Source organism: Mchenga conophoros, linkage group LG7 (genome assembly GCF_057382185.1).
Source record: "Mchenga conophoros isolate Kocher_MC1m ecotype Shallow Benthic linkage group LG7, M_conophoros_male_GT1.1, whole genome shotgun sequence".
NCBI classification, from domain to species: Eukaryota; Metazoa; Chordata; class Actinopteri; order Cichliformes; family Cichlidae; genus Mchenga; species Mchenga conophoros.
Window position 1 is genome coordinate 41,768,478 of NC_140532.1, and position 26,289 is coordinate 41,794,766.

General features: G+C 39.2%; 1 protein-coding gene across 1 annotated transcript in view; it reads left to right on the forward strand.

Annotated features, from left to right (window-relative positions):
• Positions 1-24,424, forward strand: part of LOC146570712 (transmembrane protein 132D-like) — a 44,107-nt gene extending 19,683 nt beyond the window's left edge. Inside the window, exons 5-10 of the mRNA XM_085279338.1 lie at positions 542-685; positions 12,884-13,092; positions 18,396-18,576; positions 18,818-18,931; positions 19,019-19,210; positions 22,014-24,424. Of these exons, the coding sequence (XP_085135464.1) occupies positions 542-685; positions 12,884-13,092; positions 18,396-18,576; positions 18,818-18,931; positions 19,019-19,210; positions 22,014-23,498 (2,325 nt within the window). The 3' untranslated portion in view covers positions 23,499-24,424. The remainder of the gene's footprint in view (positions 1-541; positions 686-12,883; positions 13,093-18,395; positions 18,577-18,817; positions 18,932-19,018; positions 19,211-22,013) is intronic.
• Positions 24,425-26,289: the final 1,865 nt, after the last annotated feature.

Below are 26,289 nucleotides of genomic sequence, written 5' to 3' on the forward strand. Positions count from 1 at the left end.
TGCTTCTGCTCTCCGACACTCCCTTGACAATCATGTTAAAGTAATAATATTAAAAAGTTCTATATACTATAAATACTATAGCTATAGTATATAACTATAATAACTATAATATTGTAAAGTTCAGTTCTCTCTTTTTTTCTTTGCACAGTCGAGGAGCGTATCAGGTCACATCTCACTGCATGTTATACCTGTATAACCGTGCACGTGACAAATAAAGAATCTTGAATCTAAAACAATACAAAATAATCTTAAAAAAAGATCCAGAGTCAAAAAGTGCATGTTCTTCTGCGGCCGATGTGTTGCAAGAGGGGCAGGATGTTTTGGGAATATAGTTAGAGCAAAGATTCATCCCTTTGGAAGCGCGTGACTCTTTTCACTCTTTCAGCTAATATCTAGGAATTAGGCTAAAAATGTTAACAAATGATCCCCAAACTACTAACTTTGTGGCTCTGTTTCTTTGTACACAACACCAAAAAAGCCATGATGTTGTGTTAGCCTAGACTGCTAGCATGTGCTTTATTTGCCCTTCTTTTTTGCCCAGAACACAGATATGTTGAATACTGCAGTACTGACAGGAAAAAGAGTTTCAGTCCCAGTGAAAACTCTCGCTGTTGAGGCCAGTGGTTCAGTCACTGACGTGACCGACTACACCAACTGTAGATCTACAGATGAGGATGTGCTCAAGGTAAGTCAAGAAAACTGTTAGCATGGTTTCTCATTTTTCTGGTTCGTGTGTTTGGCTTTTTATGAAATGAGTAACCTAAGCACCTATGCTAGAACACATAGTGTTAACTGTGTATATGAGTTCTGTATTATGCATGAATAATAAATAATTACATAAAAAAAAATCTATATCAGCTAATGCAGTTATTACAGCAGATGTAATTGAAGAATTGATGTAATTGATGTAGATACTGTTTTGAATTGAATGAAAATCAGGACTCACTTGCACAAAAAGTGAAAGTGAATTTTAATACAAAAAAAGAAATTGTTCATGAGTCGTTCTGGTATATGCCTCTAAGACATCCACTGTCACTGTGGCATCACACACAACAACCTCAACTCTAGTGTGTCAGTGTGTGTTAAAGTATTACAGACAAAAGCAACCTCTTCCAATATAGCACAAGCTTATGCTCACACCACTCAGCTGTGATTTGACCTTTGTGCAATGGATTCATGTTACTAGGACAGAAAAAGAAGTGAGGGTGACGGAGAAGAACTGGAAAATTAGAAAGATATTTGTTATTTTCTACCAGACAGCTGACCTGCCTGAGTGTAAGGCAGTAAGTAAACAGTAAGAGAGTGGGAAAGAGCTGAAGAGAGTGAGACTGCGTTTGTAATGATTTTCTGTATCAACTTAATCCAGTTATTATGTGTCTCTGAATGAATACCTTATGCTTCCTGTAGTCACTGACTCTCTTAATGCAATACCACTAACTGGGTGAAGTTGAAGGCTAAAACCACAGACGTAACTCTTTATAGCATAAGCGGAACAGACTGAACCTTTATTGGGGAATTCAGTTGTATGCAGTATATGCAGATGGAGCTATATTACACATTTTCCAAAACAAACCTATGCACTATCCCGTACACAGAAAATATGGGATGCATTGGCACTGTATAAAGTACTGGAGGGAAAATCAAATGTAATCAATTTTGTAATCAAGCAAATCACTCGAGGTTATGTTATATCTTTCATATCCAAAACAACCGTTCATATCTAATTTTATTTTACTCTGAAACGCTTCCCTTCCTGTGTTGCCATGCTGGACACAAGGATAACAGTGAGATTTCAACCAGTTTTACAGACGGGGGAACATTTCTCCTGGGACAATGACGAGCAGTCACCAAAAATCAATGAATCTGGGATTTCTGATCCTGCAAGAACTGAGAGGGAATCCCATAGCATTCACCCCTTCTGCACCAGTTAGATCTTTAAACTTGCAGTGGTAATAGGCTGATGCAGCCTGTTTTTTAGTCCTGCATGTAAAATAGTTATTGTAGATACACCATCAGTGGTTTGTTATGTGAAAATGAAGGTGCATTACTTCTTCTCTTTATGCTAATTGTGTGTTTACTCTGTTTTTGTTCTTGACCTTAAAGACTAACAATGACTGCGATTACTGTAATAATGCAGTATGACATTAGTGACCCTTTGAAATAATCAGCCATTATTTTTATTATTATTATTATTATTATTATTATTATTATTTTTTTTTTTAAACGTATGTTTATTTGTTTTTTCAACAGTATCAACACCAACATAAAATGAACGTATGGCAGTCATTAAAATAATAATAATAATAATAACAACACTAATAATAATAATAAAAATAATAATAATAATAATAATAATAATAATAATAATAATAATAATAATAGTAATAACGATAATTGAAGTGTTAAACCTAAAGGGTTCCAAATAAATGCATAGTTAAAAAAATTAAATTAAACCATACAAATAAATACAATTAAAAAAAAATAAATAAATAAAAATAAAAATAAAAAAATAAATCATAATATAGGTTACATAGTATATTCCCAACAGCAAGTCAGACATTATTCATTATCTAGTTGTCTTATTCACTCACCGCCCCCCCCCCCCCCACATCCCCACTCCTCAGTAGATCCAAAAATATCTTCCAGATGTTGTAAAATTCAGAAGCCTTCTTTCTAACAATATAGGTCAGTTTCTCAAGAGCTAAACTCGATGTTAAATTATTTAACCAGTGGTTAAAGGAGGGGCAACCAACATTCTTCCAGCATAAGGCGATACAGCGTTTGGCCTGTAGCAAACAAAGATCGACCATTATTCTTTCCTCACAAGACAGAGTACAGTCATCTGGATACAAGCCTAAAATGCATAACTTAGGGCAAAGCGGTACAGGAGAAGTTGTGATCTGAGAGATATATTGTAACACAGAGCTCCAAAATTTTTGGATCTCTTCACATTTCCATAGGCAGTGATAAAGTGTACCCTGATGCCTATTACACTTATAGCATAGATCAATTATATTAGGATCAAATTTATTTAATTGTACAGGGGATATGTATGTTCGCATTATCCAATTAAATTGTATCATTCTCAAACGAGTGTTAATGGTCTGAGTGTGTGTTTTTGAACATATTTTACCCCATTCAGTATATGAAATATCTTCTTGTAAGTCACTAATCCACTCCCGTCTTTTACTATCAGAGTTATCCTTATGGTGTTCAACTAACAGGCTATAAAACTGGGACACCAGTCTTTTACCAAAACAGTTTTTTGTAACATGAGTTTCTAGGATGGAGAGTGGGGGTTGGTGCACTGAATTGTTTAAGTGTGCCAGAATAAAACTTCTAAGTTGCAGATACTTAAAAAAGTGTTTCTGCGGTAAATCAAACTTTGCCCTTAATTCACTGAAAGACATTAGAGAATATTCCTCATATACGTCCTGTAGTTTCGCAATGCCCTTGTTCAGCCAAGCTTTAAAGCCCATGTCATTCTTAGCAAAGAGTTCATTACCCCAAATTGGGGAGAAACAGGACAACCCAGAAGAGTCATTCAACATTTTTTGTACTTCATGCCAAACAACAACAGTGTTTTTTACAAAGGGATTAGTAGTAATTTTCTTTAAAGTTTTAAAGGGTGCTGAGTATAAATAGCTATTTAACGACAGACCCTTTGAGGACATTCTTTCAGTTGCTAACCAGGGAAGGGAAATATCGTTTGAAAACCAAAACATAGTGGTCCTCAGCTGAGCAGCCCAATAGTACCATTTTAAATTTGGAAACTGTAGTCCTCCCCTATCATATGGTAAATACAAGAGGGAGAGTCTGAGTCTTGGCTTCCTATTGTTCCAGATGAAATTAGAAAGAAGCTTTCTGGTCCTGGAAAAAAAAGAAGGAGGAGGGGCCAGCGGAATTGACTGAAAGATATATAGGAATTTAGGTAATATAGTCATCTTTACTATGTTTATTCTTCCCAGTAAAGAAAGAGGCAACGATATTAATCTAGTGATCTCATCCGACAACCCTACCACCAGGGGCTCATAATTGGCTGAACTAAGATTGCTTATCGTTGGGGTTACTCTGATGCCTAAATATTTAAATCCCTCTGCGGCATTCACAAATGGGTGGGATACAACTGGTTTCAACCTCTCGTTCATATTTAAAAACATAATGGATGATTTTTCTTCGTTCACTTTGAACCCAGAGAAACTGCTAAATTGATCGAATAGCTTCAGGAGAGATGGTATTGATTCTGCAAGGTGTGATAGAAACACAACAGTATCGTCAGCGTACATTGCAATTTTGTGTAGCACCTCCCCGATTTTAATACCATGGATCGAGGGATGTGATCTAATTGCTATCGCTAAAGGTTCCATGGCTAGTACAAAAAGCAGAGGTGAAATCGGAGACCCTTGCCTGGTGCCTCGAGATAGCTCAAAAGGACTAGAGATGAGATTATTGGTAGATACCATTGCAACCGAATCAGCAAGTAAAATTTCAATCCATCGGCGGAAGTGATCACCAAATCCAAAACGCTTAAGCACCTCAATTAGATAGGGCCATTCAACTCGATCGAACGCCTTCTCCGCGTCGAGTGATAGTATTGCAGTATCAGGTAACTCTTCACATTCGTGGATTATATTGAGAACTCTCCTCACATTGTGGAACCCCTGGCGATTTTGAACGAAACCATTTTGATCTCCGTGTATAATGGCTGGAAGAGCCCTCTCCAGCCTCATAGCCAAAGCCTTAGCTATGATTTTGGAGTCAGAATTTAACAGCGATATGGGTCTGTAAGAACCCCTTTCGGCTGGCGCTTTGCTCGGTTTTAGAATGAGAGTGATCAGGGCACTACGAAATGTAGCAGGGAGGCGACCTGTTTCATAGGATTCCAAATAAACATCTAATAATGGGGGAATTAATTTTGCTTTAAATAGCTTGTAAATATCTATCGGAAGCCCATCAGGACCCGAAGCCTTACCACCTCTCATGTTCGTAATTGCATCAGAAACGTCATTGAAATTTATTTCTCTCTCCAATTCATTTTTCACATCCTCAGAAATACAGGGAAAGATCAATCTATCCAAGAAAGCATTTTGGCTTACCAGGTCCAGTGGGCTGTCAGATTTATATAGGGTTTTATAATACGAGACAAAGGTGTTATTAATTTCTGTGGGATCTGTAGATAATTCCCCTTGATCGTTCCTAATTATATTAATGGCTCTGTCAGATTCAAGTTTCTTTATCTGCCAAGCTAGTAGTCTACCCGGCTTTTCACCCTGATCATAAAACGTCTGTTTCAATCTTATTAAACCATCTTCAGCTTTAAGCATAGACAGCTCCTCGTATTTAGCTTTAAGAGTCAATAACTCCTGTTTTTTCTGTGTTGAATCATCTATGTTAACTTCTCTCTCTAATTCTCTAATTTTGTTGTCTAATTCGTTCATTGTCTGTTTGAATTTGTTAAATTTAGAACTGGTGAAACTTATCATTTGTCCTCTAATATATGCCTTAAAAGCTTCCCACCTAACGGCTGCAGTTGTTTGAATTGTATTAATTGAGAAGTAGAGATCAATGTGTTCTCCTACAAATTTCATAAAGTCAGAATCATGTATCCATTTAGGGTGCAAGCGCCACTTGTTTGAGCGGCTATTCACTTGTTCTACCTCATAAAATAGTGAGGTTGGGGCATGATCTGACAACACAATGCTGTCATATATACACTTAGTTATATTGGGTAGCAAAGATGAGGAAATTAAAAAATAATCTATTCGGGAGTGGGATTTAAATACTGCTGAATAGCATGAGAATTCCCTTTTATTGGGGTTTTGAATTCTCCATGGATCACAGAGGTTCAGATCTTTCAAATATTGTTGTATTTTTTTTCTTGTTTGAGAGTGTGAAGTGTCTATCCCTGATGAGCGGTCAAGCTTCGGGTCCAGAGTACAATTTAAGTCACCTGCCAATATTATCCTACCAGGAAGGGTAGCTATCAATAGAAATAAATTCTCAAAAAATGAAGGGTTATCATCATTAGGGCCATAAACATTAACTAAATTGAAATTCTCTTTCAAGAGAGTTCCTTGAACCACCAAAAATCTGCCAGCTTTATCATAAACAGTGTTATTTACTTGGAAAGGCACTGAATTATGAATTAACACCATAACCCCCCTCGCGTGCGAAGGGCAACAGGATGCTAGCACTTTGCCTGGCCATCTCCTACGTACTTTCACCAGATCCTCTCTGAGTAAGTGGGTCTCTTGGATAAACGCTATTGATGACTCAAGTTGTTTAAGCCTGGTAATAACCTGTTTTAGTTTAACCACTTTTACGATTCCTCTCACATTCCAAGAAGTAAATTTAAAAGTCTTATATGAAGTCATCTATTCTTATTAATACAACAGATTGTGCAACATAGTATCTTCATTTGGTTGTTGGTAAACCTTTCAGTATCTCTAACTGTTGTGGTGGGAGTAAACCAGTAAAAAGCAACACGTTGTGAAAGATACAAAAACACAAAGAAATAACACAAAATCTGCCATAAATGAACCCCCTTAGCTGTCAACCTGAACCGGACAGCCCCTCGCCCTACCCCGCCCTCCCCCTGACCTTGGGGTGCAGTTAAGTGCACACGCTGATCCAATGTAAACAAGGGAGCAGCTAGACCAAACCGAGCTGACATGGTCAAACAAAACCAAACCACCTGGACAATTGCGTCTCCTGACGAAAATGTATATCCTACATGAACAAGTATGTATACAATGATCATTACAAACTTTCTTGTAGCATAACTCTCATCCCGGAGAGCCGACTGTATGTCGAACAACCAGTACTCCAAGACACAAATGAAAGCCCAATCAACAAGTGGGCGTGGCTAGTTATCTATAAGGGATAAATAAAATGCCCAATACAACTGAGGAGAACGAAGGAACGGTAAACCAAAGTAAATACAAAAAAGAAAAATACTCTCTCCAAAAAATTCAACAGTAAGGCTGAGCGATATTGACCATTAAATCCAACAATTTCAAACTACAGTTGTTATGGGCAGATAGTGAAGGATTCGGCAGTCCCCATCAGATATTCTGCTAGTCCTCTGTATTCTGCAAACCTCGGATGAACTTTTCCGCATCTGCTGGGGTCTCAAAGACATGCGTATGTCCACCAGATGACACTCGTAGCTTCGCCGGGTAAATTAATCCGTAACGTACGTTCATCGCCCTGAGCTGCTGTTTCACCCGGTCGAAGCTCCTCCTCCGACGGTGGAGATCTGTAGAAAGATCCGGGAAGAACATGACCTCTTGGCCCCCGCAGATAACTTTCCCTTTGGCCATAGCTGCCCGCATCACCCGAACCTTGTCTTGGAAGTTTAAAAACTTCACGATGAGGACTCTCGGTGAGGGTGGTCGGTTGGGTTGCGTCCGGCCGGGCAACCGGTGAGCTCTTTCGATGAGAGGTTGTCTCGGGAATGTTGCTGGTCCCAGCGCTTCGGGGAGCCACTTCTCTAGGAAAGCCACCGCGTCATGTCCTTCTATTTTCTCCGGCACATTAACTAGTCGTAGGTTGGAGCGACGAGAGCGATTTTCGAGGTCCTCGAGTTTGTTCGTGAGGAGAGCCACTTGTTTAACTAGCGCATCTATCTTGCCTTTCTCTGAGTTAATGGCGTCCTCCACGCTGCTAATGCGCATCTCTGCCCCATCCATGCGCACCGAAAAGTCCTGCACGTCTCTTTTAACATCTTGGATCGCTGACAGGACCACATCAAGTTTTGTGGAAAAGTCATTTCTGATTCCGTCGAGTATTTGAATAACATCCATGTTATGGGCCATTCCAGTACTCACGTCCAGGAGACTCCCAGGGCTAGCATCACCTGCAGAGTTAGCTTGACTGCTAGCATCAGAGACGACGTCTTCCTCACTCAGAGAAAAGTGTGCCTTAGATTTATTTTGTGCTTTCTTAGCCGGCATAATGTCGCGGATAACGATAATAACTCGTTACAAGCAATAGTTCTCACTGTTCACGCAGTTAAAGGACAGTTTTCAGGAACTTACTAAAATATCGCCAGGAGCTCACAAAAATACGTGTGCCTAGTTCAGCGCCATAACCACGCCCCCTATTATTATTATTTTTAATGTATTTTATTTTTTTATTTTTCTTATTTTGAGAATGCATAATTGTGACCAGTGGGATAATTTCATGCAGCATATCTGAATTAACATATTTCTTCAATGCAGTCTTAAAAAAACACATTGGATATTTTTAGGCATCCCAACACATTAACACATTTAAAACTCTGGCTTGTTCCTAATCTTGCAGAGACCAATTGCTAGAGAAATGTCCCATTCTTGTCTGATATAGGATTATAGCTGCTCTGGTTTGGGGTCTTCTATGTTGTATTTTTTTATTCTAGATGGGCCAAATGTTTTGAATAGCTGAAAGGTCTGGACTGTGGACAGGCACGCTGACCACCTGGACTCTTCTACTTTGATATCATGCTGTTGGAATAGCTGCAGTATGTGGTTGTCTTTCTGAAATATGCAAGGTCTTCCCTGAACACATCATATGTTGCTCTAACACCTTTATCTATATTGATGGTGCCCTTCCAGATGTGCCATGTTTTCCAAAAAGAATTTCAAAATTCAATTGGTCTGACCACAGAACAGATTTCCACTTTCCTTCAGTCCACTTTAAATAAACTTTGGCCCAGTGAGGACATGAGTGTTTCTGGGTGTTGTTGTTATATATCTTAAAACAAATATTGCTGTATTTCCATATTTACTGCAGCTGATAGATTGTTGTTGTCCTTCAAGCAGGCCATCAACTTCTCTGTTTTTGGTCAAAACCTTAGAGGATTCCTGGAATTACCTCATAAAATCCTTTTGTTAGAGATTTTAAAAATACCATGTGTTCCTGTCTGTATAAACCGTGTTTGTATAAACTTAATATATATATCCAGCACCCAGGCTGAACACAGCTTTTGTGTTAAAATATTATACTGACCTTTTATCCTATAGTTCTAATGCATGCATTCTTGTCTCATGATGCGAAAAGGAAGAATTAACACTTTTCATGTAGTACTTTACTAATGCATTGATACATAGTTTTTTTTTTTTAAACCCCTCTAACCTGAAATAGTTTTATGGTGAATTTAGGAAGCATAATAATGTAACAGAAAGAAAGCAATTTACACAACGTGAAGTTCATGGACTGCCCATTCCAACACATTTCAGCAGTCTCCCAAACAGAGATCAACAGAAAACAACACAAGCTGGGAATGGTAGATAAAACATTCACTATTATTAAAATTCATTGCTCTGAAATATATCTGATAGGCTGAAATATGCAATAGGCTGAAGTACAGAAGAAAAGATGCACAGTTAAAAGAATAAAACTGCAGTATAAAGAATATCTAATTGTGCAATTTCAATTTCCTCTAGTTAACATCCTTCTTTTCCTACTTTCCAATTATCTTTTTATAACTGCATGTTAAAGTAATAAGTAAATACACAGTAAAAGTTTATGCAGTGGAATGAGTTTATTCAGGTAGCATTTTCTCATGTCTCTCACAATACACTGTAAGCAGGACCCACAAATCCCCGTAGTATTTTAAATTACGTGTCATGACTTAAGTTTTATGCATATTTAATTGTCTGGACACCAGTAAAATCCAAGGCAATATCCTCGTTTTGAAAATAAATGAGGGTCAAGTGGTCCTCCTGATGCCTTCCTTGCAACAAATTCACAAAGCTGGCAATGCCACTGTGTGCCTCTGATCTCTTCGAGTGCTCCTTATACCTCACACCTTCAGAAATCCCTGCTTCCCTTTCTAGTCATAGTAGGAGAGGGGGAGGCGGGGAGATGACTTGGTTAGGCCTTTGTTTGAATTGGCTTGAGAGGCATTTAATAAACACAGAAATAATGTATTAATTATAATTGATTTTACACATTACTCATTACTTTTCTTAAAAGTAATGCATTTTTTTACTTAGCTACTCCCCAGTGGAGGTAATTCAATGCACTCTGCAACATAGCCTAAAATAAATTGTCATTGTTTAGGTTTGTTAACAAGTTAAAAACATTCCCAAAGGGACTTTAAAACATGTACAGGGAGAAACGGCGTATACAAACCTGACTGCACATCACTCCTTTTGTTACTTGCTAAAACTCAGGCTGCTGGGCTGCAAGTCAGCATGCACTCAGCTTCATCAAACAGAGTTCTTTGCTAGCTTTGTGTTTGTATGCAGTGTGTGCAGATGGTTGCAAAGAACCAGTGTTGTGTTAGCAGTATAGCGCAGCTTTTTTCTGTCCTGGACATAGTTTGTGCTTTATTATTGTGCTCTTTTCTTATTGTGCAGTGTAGATACTATTAATGGTTATATCTCAAAAACTGTAGACCGGACCACCATTTTTCTCCTCCTTGGAAATGAATCGAATCCGGTCGTTAAGTGATGTTGTGACGAATCCTACTTCCGGGCCTAAAGTAGTCTGCGTTTAATATGGCTTTTGTGTTGTTGTTAATGTTATGTATTTTTTTCTATTTAATCTCAAAAAGCTCCTAAAACAGTCAGTGATCGCTGTTGACCTCCCTCGGCTTTTATTACCGCTAATCATTTATTTAAGCTCAGTTTTTAATACCTTAGGATGTAACTACAGCCCAGCCCATGCAGCAGTATAATGAATGACTAACCTTGTATTGTGGGTGGATTATCTCAGTTGTTCTCCTGGCTGAAGTTTGGTCCTTTTACAGCATCCTGCCAACTTTTATCGAGAGGAAAAAAAGTTAGCTTGTTTATATTATGCTAACATAGCTGTGTCGCTAGCGGTCACGTAGCACATCATTATATACCAGCTAGCCAAACTTCAGTAACCCTACAAACGTCACTGCTGTTTAGTTTTCTGTCTTCATTTATGCTGGAAGTGATAACAGAGCTGTACGTTTTAATTTGGTTCCAAAACCCCGCAGTCAGGACATGCTATATTGTATTTAGATAGAAGCTAGCGAGCTAACTCCCTGCTAACTTCTAACTCCGTTAAATATCATAAATTCCGTTTTCATGGATGCCTGGATGTTAAACTCAATTGTTACACCTGGTAGAGCAGAACGCTGATCATTCTATTAAAGATGAAAGACTTTAGACAGTTTTTCAACTCTCAGTAATGCCATAGTGATCGTTTGATATATGGACCTGCAGCGGAGTTTAGGCCCAGACACGGCTAGTGACGTCAGACTGAACAGCCGGATTCAGCTGATTGAAGAGCAAGTGTGTAGGAGAAGAAAAGGCATATTGGACTGTATTTTTAGCTGTCTATCATGTAGATAACTGAAGCTTGACACATGTGATAACATAACTACAATTGTAATGTGGTTACTGGGTTTAGTAAAGCAATACAGTACATTTATATTACTATATTACTTAAAAATGTAATGTGATTGTATAATTGCTACTTGTTGGCTCTTTAAAATATCAAGCTTTAGTTTCTTGTTTATGGACAGCATACACCCAGTTTGGTTCTAAGGATCTTTTGCTACCACCTTTTAATTAGGTTTAATTTATGTCTTTCCACATGCTTGGTAAGCTTTGATATCAGGGTGTGGGTAGTTGTTGCTGGTCTGTATTTTTTTTTTCTGTCACACTCTTGTCCCTTGCTGGAATAAATTTGAATTAATGTTTGTATCTTCACCCCTTAAAATTGTGGGCTGCTCTGCAACTTTTGACATGATAAATAGTAAATCTAGTAAATCGATAGTTTGAAGTCTGCACATTATACAGATAATTGAAAACATATGTAATAAGGTGACAACATAACTATCTGACTAGCAACATGTTGCAAAAAAATAAATAAATAAGAAAATCATGTTTATATACAACACTGTTCAGGCCCACGGACAGTCATTTATCTAAGTCGGATAAAGGATCAATGAGGTGGGTGAACATTTACAACTGGTGCATTCTTTCCTGTGCTATCACATGAATGAGGGGTGGTAAGTTAAAAAGAAATGCGTTTGATCTATTTGCTAGCAGTAGATATAGCATCCCTCATCTTCCACCGTCAAATCGTCTGCTGACTATAGAAGAGGAAGTTGAATTGGAGAGCTGCCCAAGAAATCTGAGTCATGAACAGTTAGCATGATGAACTGCCCTCTGTCATCATTTCCATGAGAGTTCAGCTCGACTTGCTTCAGAATTCATTCCTCTTGCTTTTTCCTCACTTTTTCCCTCCTTCTTTTTGCCTCCCTCTTTCCAGTGCTCCATTCTATTCTCCAGTCTAGTGCTCTCCAATTACCTCTGTGGAGCCACTGGTTTGTTAAGATAAGTACGGCGGCAGTGGAGATAGGCCTCCAATCTTAAATAAAACACACCAACTGCTGTGTCTCACCTCATTGCGCTCGCTGGTGGGGATTGTGGCACTCCAACCTACAGTAAGGCATTACAGGAACAGTCATAAAGGAGAGCTAATTTACATTCAGTAACAGTTTCATAGAGACCACAGATGTGAATTTACATGACATAAACACAAACACGCTGCAATTCCCAGGCCAGACTTTGAAAGTGGTGTGAAATTAATAAAATGTTGGTATGTGTGTGGTTTTGCCTTATTGGGTTTGGCGATTCTGTCCCCTCTACCCTCTCATCATATATATATTCAAACTTATTGAGTTTGCATAGGCTTTACATTAAAAGACCTTGACCAGGGTACATCCAGAGAATATTGATTTCACATCACTAGATGACAGTCCAGTCCCAGTTCTGGTCAAGTGACTCCTGTGTACATTTTAAAATAACTTTCTTATTTGGTATATTTACAAAGTTTTCGAGCAACTCTGAGTTTGTGAACCAAGACATACTTCTTGAGGCCTTTGTTCATTATCTTTCTTCTCTATTTTTCTTTCCAGGTGTCAGAGCGCTGCAGCTATGTATATCTAAATGGGAAGGAAACCAGAGGGAAAAGTAGGATAATGCTCAACTTTACATATGGTTTTCTGAGTGCCCAGCTGGAGATGAGTGTATGGATGCCCCGTCTGCCCTTGCGTATTGATGTGGCTGACCCTGAGCTTAGCCAGATCAAAGGCTGGAGGGTTCCCGTTACTACTGGAAACAGGAGGTAAGGCCTGACCAACTGCCGTACATCTATTGTTCCTTGGGGGTTCTGTTACCTTCTGTCACCTGCCTTACCTGTAAGACTTTGCTTTGAAGTACTGAGTCAAATACTAAAGCTTTTTTCTGCATAAAAGTTTACTTATGCATCATCAATAAAGGTTGGCTAACCTCATCTATAGCATAGAGAAGAATAAAAGTGATGTCATGACTGGCTTCCAAAGTGTTGTTTATAAGCCTTGGCGTGAGTGTTTCTGCCACCTTGACTGCAAAAGAAGAGTAAAAACAAGATGTAGAGAGGGGTAGGTCTGACTGTGAAACCACGCACTCATTGGCTAGCAACTTGAGATTAACAATTTTTATATGATAGAGAATTCACCATTTTGAAGCATGGTATTACCAAGAGTTACAAAACAGACTTAATCTTTTGTTCAATATGACCCAAAATGTTTACAGAGGCCAAGACCTAAAGCCGTTCCCATTGACCTATACGTCATAGGCACGTGACATATAGGAATGGAAGTCTGTTTCCCACCACAGCTAACACCATCCTCCACAAATTCACTGCACATATATATGGCACAATAAAGTGTTATTCTATTATTTCTGGTGTTTCAGATAAAAACCAGGTTTAAGTCTAAAGTTGATGTTTAACCTGTAATAAATCTTTGCTGTTTTTTTTTTTTTAATGTTTTTGTTGACACTGGCTCAGAAACAATCAGCTGGTACATGTTGAGACTGTTAATGGTGGTGTTGAATTGAATAACATTATACTGAGTGGTGTGTTTCTAATATCCATCTGTGCACTCTTTACAGTCAATCATAACAAACAACATCACATCTGTGTTTGGTACATTAGTGAGCAGGCAAGTGTAAAGGCAACACAGTTGCCCTGGAGGTAAAGGTTAGTGGGATTTTACTCAATACGAGTCACTATTTTCCCCACTCAATACTAATGATGATGGCCACCTGATGGGCTGTCATTTCCCAAAACATTCACTACCCAGCTCTGGGCCCAAAGGGACATTAGGTCAGTATTGTGAAATTTCAACAGTGATTGTACTGACTATTCTCTATTTTTCTCTCACTTTTGCAAGTAATAAAGGTGCTCAATGTTATTTTCCATCCTATACTGTGGAATACACTAATATCTCTCTCTCTCTCTCTCTCTCTCTCTCTCTCTCTCTCTCTCTCTCTCTCTCTCAATAGATAGATAGATAATATGATGGAGGTAAAACTTAAGGTCAGACTTCTTATGGGTTTTTCATATGTTTATATCTTAAAAAACTATGTAGGTTCATAGAAAATTTTCACCTCAGCATGTTTTTTACTCTTTTGGTTTCAAAATAAACTCTTAAACACTTGTAGAATGTAAAACACTTGTAATCAATGAACACTTATACTGTTTAATTAACACTAATACTGTGATTATTGATTTGCAGCCTAGCAATCCTAAAAAGGCGTGCTGGTTTAAGGGTTATTGAAAAAACGAATTGAAAAGTGAGGAAACATAGAAATCTCAATGTTTTGTGGTACAGTGTTTTTAAAAGCTACTCTCTGAAATCTTAAAAATCAAGGGCAAAATATACATCACTGTGCAAATGTCTTTTACCATCTTTCATTTCTTTACATTTTTCTTGCAGTGATTTAGTAAAGCATATCCAAACATACATGGAAATAAATAATAAAGAGCAAAAACAGAGTTTGCGTAGTTCTAATGAGCTTGAAACTCATAGGTGGTATGAGCACTTTGTCAGCACAGCCTGAACTCTCTTAGACAGCTTTCTTATAATTAAGTAGCTTTTAGCTTCTCCAGACTTCTTGAAGGGCAGTCAAAGGTTTCTTCATTTATCTCAGATGCAGATGGTATTGCAAAATCTGACTACAGTATAACCTGTGAAGTCATGGTTAGACTTGTAGTCAAGACCGCCTAAACCAAGACAATACCAAGACCAGAGGGTATCGAGACCAAGACAAGACCAAGACAGACCGAGTCAAGACCAAGACAAAGTCGAGACGAGACCAAAACCAAGACCGAGACAAAAAAGTCTTAAACTGCAGCCAGATGTTGCTTCGTTTACGGGTGTCAGGCATATTTATGTGTTTTTTGCGATGCACTCGCACAGCCCTCCTCACCGCTGTCTACTGTCTTACTCGTTTACTGAGAGGACAGACACAAGCTCCACTTGACTGTCGCGTCTCTCACCCTCTCTGTTTTTCACATAATGATATTATCCTATATCCTCGCATGTGATTGGCCACAATATGGAGGGATTGGACCATAGCTGAGCCACTGTGTGAGAGCTGAGCAGTGAAAGGAAATTAAGTGAGGAGCCGGCTCTCGCTTAATGGGAGTCGACTCTTCTGATTGACTACAAAGCACTCTCTAAACATGGCTCTTCGAGCCGATGCTTTTGCGCATGACACATTATCAAACATTAGGTTGTGTGTCATGGATACTGTTGACTCCAAATCTCCCGACCACTGTGTCGATCTGAGACAGCAAGACCGAGACAAGACTGAGGAATCCGAGACCAAGACAAGACCAAGACCAAAGTCCATCGAGACCAAGACAAGACCAAGACCATGTAAAAGTGGTCTCGAGACCAAGACCAGTCTCGAGACATCCAACTCTAGTCGTGGTTCAGAGTTTTCAACCTTAGTTGTTCACAGGTTCTAAAGAAGAATCAACTAATAGTTGTTCGCAGGAAAAATTGCAAAGATCCTTGGCAGTTTTTTTTTTTTAAGAGGAAACAGCGGCTTTGCATGGTCAAGTACTCGTGTTATCAAAGGTTTGGAAGTATGGGTACATGAAAGCTTTATTTGTCTCTCTTCATTCCATCTCTGGCAGTCCAGCATTCGCACATCATAACAGTTTACAGCGTGTCGATATCTTGAATCCCTAAGATGCTGCCCAAATGCATATTTAGGGTTTAAACTATAAAAGTTTGTCACAGTTTGCAGGTGATCTAGTAAAGTCTCTGTAACCTGCACAAATTTTACGGGTTGACATGGATATACTTTTCTGCATTCATAATTCAGTCAATTTTAAAGCGATCCCCAACAACACTGAGTGAAATGTAGCACCAAACTGTGACAGAGCATCCACCATTTTTTAGAGGTGGCTGTTGACATTCACTGTTGCACTTCTCTTCTGAACTCCTCTGTACATATTGACAACCATTGTAACCAAAAATGTCCAGATTTGGATTTGTCACTCTCTGTTGCCACACATTTTTAAACCACTGGTGGATTAATGAGAAACTGTTTTTTTTTTTTTTTTTTTTTTTTTTTAAGAAATATTTCTAAACTTCAAACTCTTGTGTCAAAAGCTGAGTTAGAGATGATTATTCATGCCTTTATTTCATCTCTTCTTGATTAGTGTAACAGCCTTTTCAAATGTTTGAATAAGAGGATCTTGACCGTCTCCAGTTGGTACAGAACGCTGCCGTTTTCTGTACCAGAGAGCCCTGCGTGGTCAAGTCCCAGCCTATATTTCTGACTTTCTAGAATCCTACACCTCTTCTCGCAGTCTGAGATCTTTCAGTCTAAGGCTGTTAACAATCCCACAAACTCATTTTAAGACCAGAGGGGATAAATCCTTTAGAGTTGTGGGTCCCTGATTGCGGAATTCCCTCCCTCTGTTTGTGTTGTCTTGATTCTGCTGATTTTTTTAAGAAGCAGCTGAAAACTCATTTAATCAGACTGGCTTTTAACTTGTTTTAGGTTGTATGATGTTATATATATATTCTGTTTTATGTTTTTATCTTCTGTGTTTCTTATGCCTGTTTTTATTGTAAAGCACTTTGTAGTTTTTGACCTGTGAACGGTGCTGTATAAATAAAGTTTATTCAGCCTTTTCTCTCTGTTTCCTTTGAGAATGGCTTCATGAAAGATTGAAAGACTCAGTAAATAGTAGATGGATCTGCTGAAGGGCCAGATGCATTTCTCAGGCCTTGTTTCAGGTCTTTGGATGTGATTTTCAGATACTGTTTATTTCTTGTAGGTAGTGTTTTTTTTTTTTTTACGGATGTCACTTATTCTTCTGTTCTACACTTGTCCATTGCACACCCACCTTGTGATATGCCAACTTTTGGTTTATAGTTCTTTGGGAATCACCTGTTTGGTGCAAAAATATTATTTTAATGCCTATTAAACTGTGTTATCTTTGACATTTTTTAGACTAAACAAAATAAATGGGAACAAATAATGTATTTTGTGATAGGGAACTAGTAACAAAGTGCCTAAGGACACAATTTCAAACAATTTCTTTACTAAGCTTTAGTTTTTATGTGCAGACGCAACCCTGGTTCATCCCTGGGTGAATGATTCATAGGTCAGTATTATGAAGTGCAAGAACTGGATAGAGAAGTGAAAAAGCAGCCAATGTCCAAAAAACTCTGAAAGACTTCCAGAAAGCCCCGAGAAATATTTCTCATGACCACTTTTAAAAAGTACAAAAAAGTCTGACTCCTTGGTAGCAAAATATAAAGAAATGAGGGGTGGCTCAAAAGTTCTGAACAGAACTAGTACAAGTATCTTATGGAGCAAAAAATAAGTCCTGTTCATTCCCTGCATATGGAAGGCCAGCAAGATGCTGATCATTTTCACGAACTAGATTTAAAGTAACTTTGCTGTCTGATGTTGAGTCACGCTGATTTAAGCAGCATTTCCATCACGTTAAGCTCTCACCTTAGGCTATATAATAATGATGTTTATTGGGACTGTAGCTCTTGACAGGAACTTTGCGCCTGCAGTGTAAAAACATATTCTCCAACCCTCCAGCACACCTGTGGTGCAGTGTGTGGCAGACCAGCTGCGTGTATGATAATTATATGATCATTGCTGAGGGGTTTGAGGATGGTTCACAGCTTAACCTCTATCACCCATAAACAAACCACTCAGCCGTGGGATCCTGTTTAATTTCACTTCAATTCATTTAGCGGAAAAGGTCACTCAGCATGCATTGTGCCTCTATAATAGCAACAGCTTCACTGCTGGTCTTCGGTTTTCCTTCAGCTCACCAGTCCTTATTGTTAAAGAATAAATAAATTATTTTTTTTGTGTCAGTTGTATGTACACCACTGCAAGCAGGTAGAGATAGCAAGTCTGACTTTGTTGGTATAATTTCTCCACTCTTAACTGCAACACATATATATTTATAAGGCTTGCAGTCATTCTGATAACCTGTGCTAAGTGTCTACTACTGTATATATTTAAACATATTAAAACAGGCAATATACTTCTATAGCCACCTGTCTGCAAGAAACGTGTAGCTCATTGTGTCCCTATGCTTTTTGTGTGTGTCAGGTCTACATGGGACAGTGAAGAAGAGGAGGAGATGAGGAAAGGCAGGGGTTGCATGCTACAGTATCAGCACTCTACTGTAAGGGTGCTCACACCCTTTGTAGCCCAGCCTGACACTGAGGCACTGCCAGACCTGTTAACTGGGGAAAAAACAGTTGAATACTTTCTGGGTTCTGATTGGCAGGTACAAGCATTTTAACATTTCCAAATAAAGCTCACTTGTCAGCAGGTTTTATAAGGCTTGACATGCCCATTCTTCAGTGTCATGCTTTGTAAGTATAGGGAAGTCATAGTAATTATACATGTCACATTTCAAAAGAAGAGGATGATAGGTTTTCTTTATATGCTTGTGCTATGATTAAAAGTCACCTGACCTTTTGCCACACAGTGCTTAACCTTTTTTTCCTGTTTGTTTTGATTGGCAGATAGATGTCACCAACCTTGTACGCTATTCTCTAAACATAGCAGATCCGGATGTAGCTAGGGTGCAGGATGGGGTGCTGCTGCAAGGAAGGGCTGTGGGCACTACCACTGTACAGGTGAGTCATTTACTGTGTTTGTGTGAGTGTGGTGTGAGCATTGTGCAATATCCATCTTTAGCTGGAAGAAGGATGAACTTGTTGCAGGTGCTGTCCCCTCTGACGTCAGCGGTCCTGGCTGAGACGAGCATCAGGGTGGTGGATGATAAAGTGAGTGTGACACAGCTCGGAGTGCAGTTGGTGTCTGGGCTCTCTCTGTCCCTGCAGCTCAGTCCAGGGAGCAACAGGGCTATTGTTGCCACGGCAACCACTAAGGAGACGATCGTGCAGCGCAAACAGGTGAGCAGCTGGAAAATTGTTTCACACAAAAGCATGCCAGTTTAAAGCACATCTCATTTGTTCATGATGATACTTAACAAGCATGAAAATAGAATTTTTCATGCATGTTAATTTGAGAGTTATTCATTTTTAGCCTCACTGCAAACATTTCACTGGGAAAACAGAATAACTGCTTGATCATATGATACTCAATCACATTTTTTTATGAACAGGATTAGTAGATCTACCAAGTGGGCATGAAATGTATTCTAAAATTGAACTGATAACTGATAGAAAATACACTCATGTTATTTGAAGAAGTCCCTCAACACCACTTTATACCAAAACATCCATCCATCTATCCATCTGATCATGTGTATGTGGCAGTTGTTTTTCCATTTGTGTTTCCATCCATCCATCCATCCATCCTTTCAATCAAAGATGAGCGAGGGCCTTTATGCTGCCGTTTTCATTTTTATCTGATGAATAATATTTTTTATTATGATCAGCCTCATATCATTGTGCAAGAGTGTGCAAGAGTGCCCCTAGAAAAAAAAACCAAGTTGAGAATCCCTGATATGAACTTTTTTTTTAAATTGCATCTTTGAAAATTCTGATCTGCTGCTGTGGAAGTGTCTATCAGACTTGTCCCCATAGGCAGGATATCATAAGACAGCTTAGCTAAGATCACGGGAACTCAGAATTTGCAGATTTTGTGTGTTTAAATGTTGATTGTGAGAGTGCACAGTCTGTCTTTTTTCCTTCTTTTTCTTAACTTTGTAAGCCTTTGTCATAAAACATCTTTCTGTCGTTGTTCTGTGGAGGTGTAGACATTTAACAAGTAGCCTCCTGGCATTCATCACCAAGCTCCACTGACAAATTCCCTCCTTTTATTAGTGACACCAGCCTGGAAACAGTTATTCAGATGCATGCATAATAAAGCAAGAGCATAAATAACATCATTGCATTCACAGTCTTGTCTCTGTAGTCCAACATTGTTTGTTGTACTCTTAGCAGATTTAAAAAGTCTAACTAAAGAAAAAAAGTTCCACTTTTTCATTTGAAAACAAGTCCTCATACACTACATGTCATTTGTGTGTTATACAGTTGTTTTCAGAAATTTACATATACTGATTATGGGAATGTATGCCATGGTGGTTTTGGTTTTGATGTTTTATTTGAACTTTTTTCCAGGATGGAATGATTAAACAGCACGTCTTTAGTGACTTTAAAAAAAACAAGAATTAAGTGCACAAATTTGATGTTATTTTAGATTTTCTCTAATCCACACATGGCTAAAAGTACACATACAGGCTCAAATATATACTTATACCTCTACTAATAATTGGTAAGATGCCTCTCAGCAGGTTACACCTCAACTGCATGCTTTTGGTAGCCATTAAAAAGCTTCTGGCATAATTCTGTCTGGATATTTGACCGTCCTTCCTGGCAGAATTGGCACAGACCTCGGTTTTAAGTGTAATCCGCAAATGTTTAATAGGGTTGAGATTGGGGCTTAGGACAGAGGCAGATGATTTACTATGGTGACACCTAAAGGGAGAAGCCAAAAGCAGAAGAAGAAGAAAAGCCTTTATGGTTTGTTATAGTCTGAAACATCCCAGTGTGAGAGCATTGCAGGTTGGCTTTCTCATATATCATGACGGTTTTCAGCTTCTTTAATTGCAGTCTGAATTTCAAGGATTGCAAATAAAAGTGCAAGAAGAGAAATGCCTTGAGTCATAAATGCACTGTTCAGCATTCATTTAAGGGTTTTTCCAGTTAGGGTTCAGCTGTTCCTGCACACAAGGAGCAGAGGTAGTATAAGCAACATAAAAACATGTTTCTCATTGAAAACCTTTTGAGACAGCCCTTAAAATTACACTTGAACTTGCCATAATAAAGTAGTACGTTATTAACATATGCTAAATATTCATCCTGCAACACAGATATAATGGCCTCCTACAGAAAGAACTTGAATTAAAAGTACTGCCGCAGCAGAGCAGATTCCCATACCAGTGACCTCAGGGGTTTAATAATATTTGTGTTTTCTCCTCGCCTCTTTGAATAGGAGTTCTTTGTGTTCACAGCCTCGACCATCATCTCCAACCACCATGCTGTGTGAAAGAGCGGGAAAGGCAGACAGGGTGCATAGATGATCATTTTAAAAGCTCACTCACACATTTAGCCATGGCAGCCTGCCCATTTTAAACCAGCTCCCTGTCGCAGGCATGGGGCAGCAATTAGGCGGTCCATAGCTGCTGGAACGACAACTCACTTTACCTCCAGTACACAGTGACTGTTGCTGATCTGCCCCGTCAATAACAAACTATTAGAACCATGCCAGTGCCCATGACCAGCCAATTGTGTCTGTGATGGCGGGGTGTTAATGTTTTGCTTAGGGCCATTTATAATGTATTCAAATCCAAAATATAGGTTAGGTCTTTGGCGAGTCAGTAACTCACATTAGCTACAGGAAATAGGTCACTGTGCATTAATGTAATTTGACTGGCCAATTCTGTTCTTAATGTGACCCATGTTAATTAATTTTTCTTTTTTGGGTTTCTTTTTGAAGGACGTTTATAAGACTCTCATAATATCTTTATGGTATGAAATGCAATTCAACCAGAGTGGATAACTTTAGATAAACTACTTACTGGCATTTACTATGAAGAGATTAACATTGATATTATATACTTTAAAGGGATTGGCATAGGCAGTTTAATGTTATTAACAATAATGAGACTATAGCCCAAGGGAGGTATTGATGTACCACCGGTATTCTGACCTGATTTTCTACATATAACCTTTTTTCTTTCTTTCATAGGAAGCATTGGTCAGCTGCTGGGTTTCTTTCAGCGATGGGGCAGTTGCTCCACTGGACCTGTTTGACCGCAGTATCTACTCTCTGACTGTTTCTACCCCAGATGAGCGGGTGGCCACAATACGCCGCACTCCACAGTCAGCATTTGTAGTAGCAGAGGGTGAAGGTGAAGGCCAGGGGGCGCCAGTGAGAGTGGAGCTGAGGATCTGTGAGGAATGCCAAAAATCTAAAAGGAAGAGCAAGCTGGCAGTGGGCTCGGGGCTTCTCAAGATCAACTTACAGAGTAGTAGCAAAAGTGTAGCAAGAGAAGGGAAAGGAAGCACTGACAGAAGTAAGGATTTAAATGGCAGTGCATCAAAAGTGATGGGCAAAACAAGTACTGCTGCCACAGAGATGGATAAACAGCTCAACAGGGCCAACATATCTGATCAGCAAGAGTCTATTCTGGTAAAAACTACCACTCCAACGACATTTTCAACTAGAAATCCACAGGCCCATCTTGTCTGGATCGGAAAGGCAACCAAAGCGCCAAAAGGTTCCACCTATACTGTTTCTACTGCAGCTTCACCTACAAGAATAAAGGAATTAAACTTAAATACACAACTTAGCACTGCCAAACCCACAGCAACAGTGGGTGTTGTCCGTAAAGAGGAAGGGCCTGGGGTAAGTTATGGAAACATGCTTGACAACCCCGATGCCTCTCCTGAGAATGATACTCCTAAGGTAGAAGTTAGACCCGAAAAGGAGCCTCCTAAATCTAAAACTCCCAAAGTAATTGAGAGTGACCTCATTAGGACATTCAAAGCTATGACTGACATGGAAATTGGCATGTATGCCTTGGTGGGGGTCTCCTGTGTTGCCATCTTGGCTTTTCTGCTCAATTGTGCTTCTTATAGTCTCTGTTTCAGGAAACAAAAGACCCCCATACAGGCAGGCACAGCCCCCAGTGGAGACACAAAGGATCACAAACACGACTGGGTTTGGCTTGGGAACAGCAATCACAGTGCTCCTGCCTCAGGTGCCCCGGCTCAAGTGTCCACACTAAAACGTGAGCCTCATTGCCCTCTGCAGTCCCGCCACTCGATAGATTCTATGGGTCATCGCAGCCTGGAAGGCAATCTGCCTACAGTGAGCGCTGCGGCTGTCCCAGAAAGAACTGCAACCTTAGGACGAAGCAGGAACAGCTCTCAGCACCAGCAGTTTCAAGGAAAGGCAATTGACCCCATGGCAAATCGTTCAGCTACCCTACTGGCGAGGCCACACCGCAGTGAACCTCTTCATTCCCCCACCAGTAAGAGAAACCAGGTCCAGTTCACCACCTTCACCACGCTGGACATCAAGCACTTGGCTGCGCTAAAGAATAACGGTGTTGAGTTAGACTGGGCCAACCAGCAGAAGCAAAAGCAACAGCAGGCCCCCGCTGAACCTAAAACACCTTTGCCTGACATGCCATGGCCTGTAGTGAAACCTCTAGGAGAACCCCTGTGAGTTTGTTTAGGTGTGTGTATGTGTAAAGGATGTATAAAAGGAAAACAAAGTCTTTAATTTTTCTTTATTAAAAAAAAAGGGAAAAGGATGTATATGTGATTACGTGAATGACATTTTCTATATAATGTGCAAACCTGTGCACATGAAAATGAAGTGATGTTTATTAGTAAGATTAAAAGAAATTTGCATGTTTTATCCTCTGATAAAAGAAATCTATAGGCTCCGATTTATTTCTGTAAATATTAACAAACACTCTCTATGCTACGTTACTTATTTCCACATTTCAAATTCAAGACAACTGCATTTTCACCTCCTCTTACATTTCAACAGTTCTGTTGCTCCTGCAGAAACAGCTCCAGATATTGCTCAGTTCAGGGTAAAAACCAGTACAGGAGGGACTGTTTCTTGTTAGTAATTCTATTCTTTTCCAGCCTTTTGTACTTTTTGTAGGACTCCTCTAGAGAATACCTGAGGACTCTGTGCAATTTGTCAGAGAATATGCAACATTTATCAAGTTATTTTGAGCAATCTGTCACTACAGTCTCCGCCAGATATTTATTCAAATCAAATGCAGGCTATGCAAATAGTCTTTGCAGAGTTTGAGATGGACATTGTTCCTGATTTTTTTTTTTTTTAACAGAGATACCTTGGGCTTCGGGCTTCTCCTGGGAGCCTGCTTCTACAAATTGTAAAAAACGTGTAATCTTGGTCTGTTCTCACAGTGCACATATTCATTCGACTGTAAGATTTTTCATGTGTGAATGAAAATAAAATGCCTTTTTTTCTCTGTGACATCCTGCTTTTTTAAATCCAAAATGTGATGTGTATTTCCTGCAAGATTCTATCAATAAAGAGAAAATAGATTGGTTCTTTTTATAATTGAAAATGGATTTAATTCAGCTACTGTTTTTGTTTTTTTAAATAGTAAAGCGATTCATAGGAAAGTACAGTGAATGGTTTGGATTACAGGCTAAAGCTTTAGTAGGAATCCGTGGGATTTGATTTTGTTTAATCACAGCTGAATGTCATTTAAGGTTGATTTTATCATGGAAATGTCACTCTGACAGCAATGTATTTGTTGTGCCTGCCAGGATTTTGTCCTGCTGTATAAAATGACTTGTACACTGAGAGGATGAAAAAACTCAGCAGAAAAAAACTGATTCTCATTCTGTGTAGCCTGACTGTGTCCCCAAAGAATTCCAGGTATTTTATCAATGGTTCAGGCTTGCATATTATATCTCATGGCTCATTTGTCTCTTTTTCTCCAGCCCCCCTTCCTGTGTCTCTGAGGTGACCACAGCTACACCTTTTTAAAATTGCATTCTGTAACTGTGATGCATAAACAACCTCACCAGCTTAAAGAAGCCCAGATAATCTGATGCCACGCACCTCAGGAATTGGCAGCTTTGGATATGTCAGCGCACATTGTCACTCTCTGCTGCACAACAGCATCGGGTGGATTTAGAGTGTTGATAAAAGCAATTTTAATAACTTTCTCCCAAATTCTCTACCTACAGGCCCAGCGTTTTTGTATGTGCACAACCCGTCTCTCCTTTCCAGTCGATTTATCTGTCCAGCAACAGTAGAAAAAGTAAACAAACAGAGATAAGCGGTGATTTAAAGCTGTCTCTGTGCTGGATCATAGCTGAGCATCTTTGATTGTGGACCTTCTGTATCAAACAGGGCAGAATTCCGAACTCAAAAGTTCAGACACAGAACTGATTAAGATATAAAAGCTGCACAGTTTGTGTGACAACAATAACAAAATATGTCTCACCGTGCTTTTCCACTGAAATGCTGTGGCTTTTTGGAAACCTTTTTGCTGTCAGATTCATCCAATCTCGGTCTCCTACATATAAACTAAATGCCATTTAGATGATGTCAGCGTGAAATGTTTGGCTTTATCACAGTTTTGAGAGAGGATTTCAGTTACTCATACTCTTCATACAAGATTTTGCTGAAAAAGGAGCGGTTGGAAAACAGCATTATAAAGTATAATCCCAGCCACTTTATACTGGCAGTACGGTAATCCACTGAGATCCAGACGCACAGCAGCCATTACTACTGCATATAATGAAGTTTGTAAATCATAAATTGTGTGTGAATTTTCAAACGAGACAGGAGTTCCTTAGTATCATTACAGCTCGATCTGTAATCTGGAGCATCAGCTCCCTGTTGACAGATTTAAGGGATTGGGGTCATTGTGTTGGAGGATTAATGTGCATTAGTGGACCTCTATGGCACAGTCCTGATGATGTTGGCCATATGAGACAAGGTCACTTATTTCACGAGTCTGCTTTTCCAGAGGTGGAACACCTGGTTACAGATGGAGGATGGTGCAAATGGAAAAAAAAAAAAAAAAACAACTATTTATTACCACAGTGTAACGCATAAAGAGTTTTTCCTTAATGCGCATATATAAAGTACTGTGAAAAAGTCTTCATGTGACCCCTCATTTATTTATATGTTGTTGGGTAAAAGGTGCAAACATACATGAAAATACAATACACAAGAGTTGAGGTCTGTGCTCTGGGGAGTCCAATCCATGACTCTTGTGTTCTGTTGTGTGTTTTTTATCCAGGTACAATTTTACTGAATTAGCGGTGCCACTGCCAATCAGACACTTTGCAGATGGTAATGCATGGTGGATCCAAAACCTGATATTACTTTTCTGCATTCATAATTAGTTTGAATGCTTGAAAAGCATTCACAGTATTGTTCTTCAGCCCATGAATTTGGACACGACCATAAATACTCACAGATGCCATTATTGATTGGTATTCAAACTGAC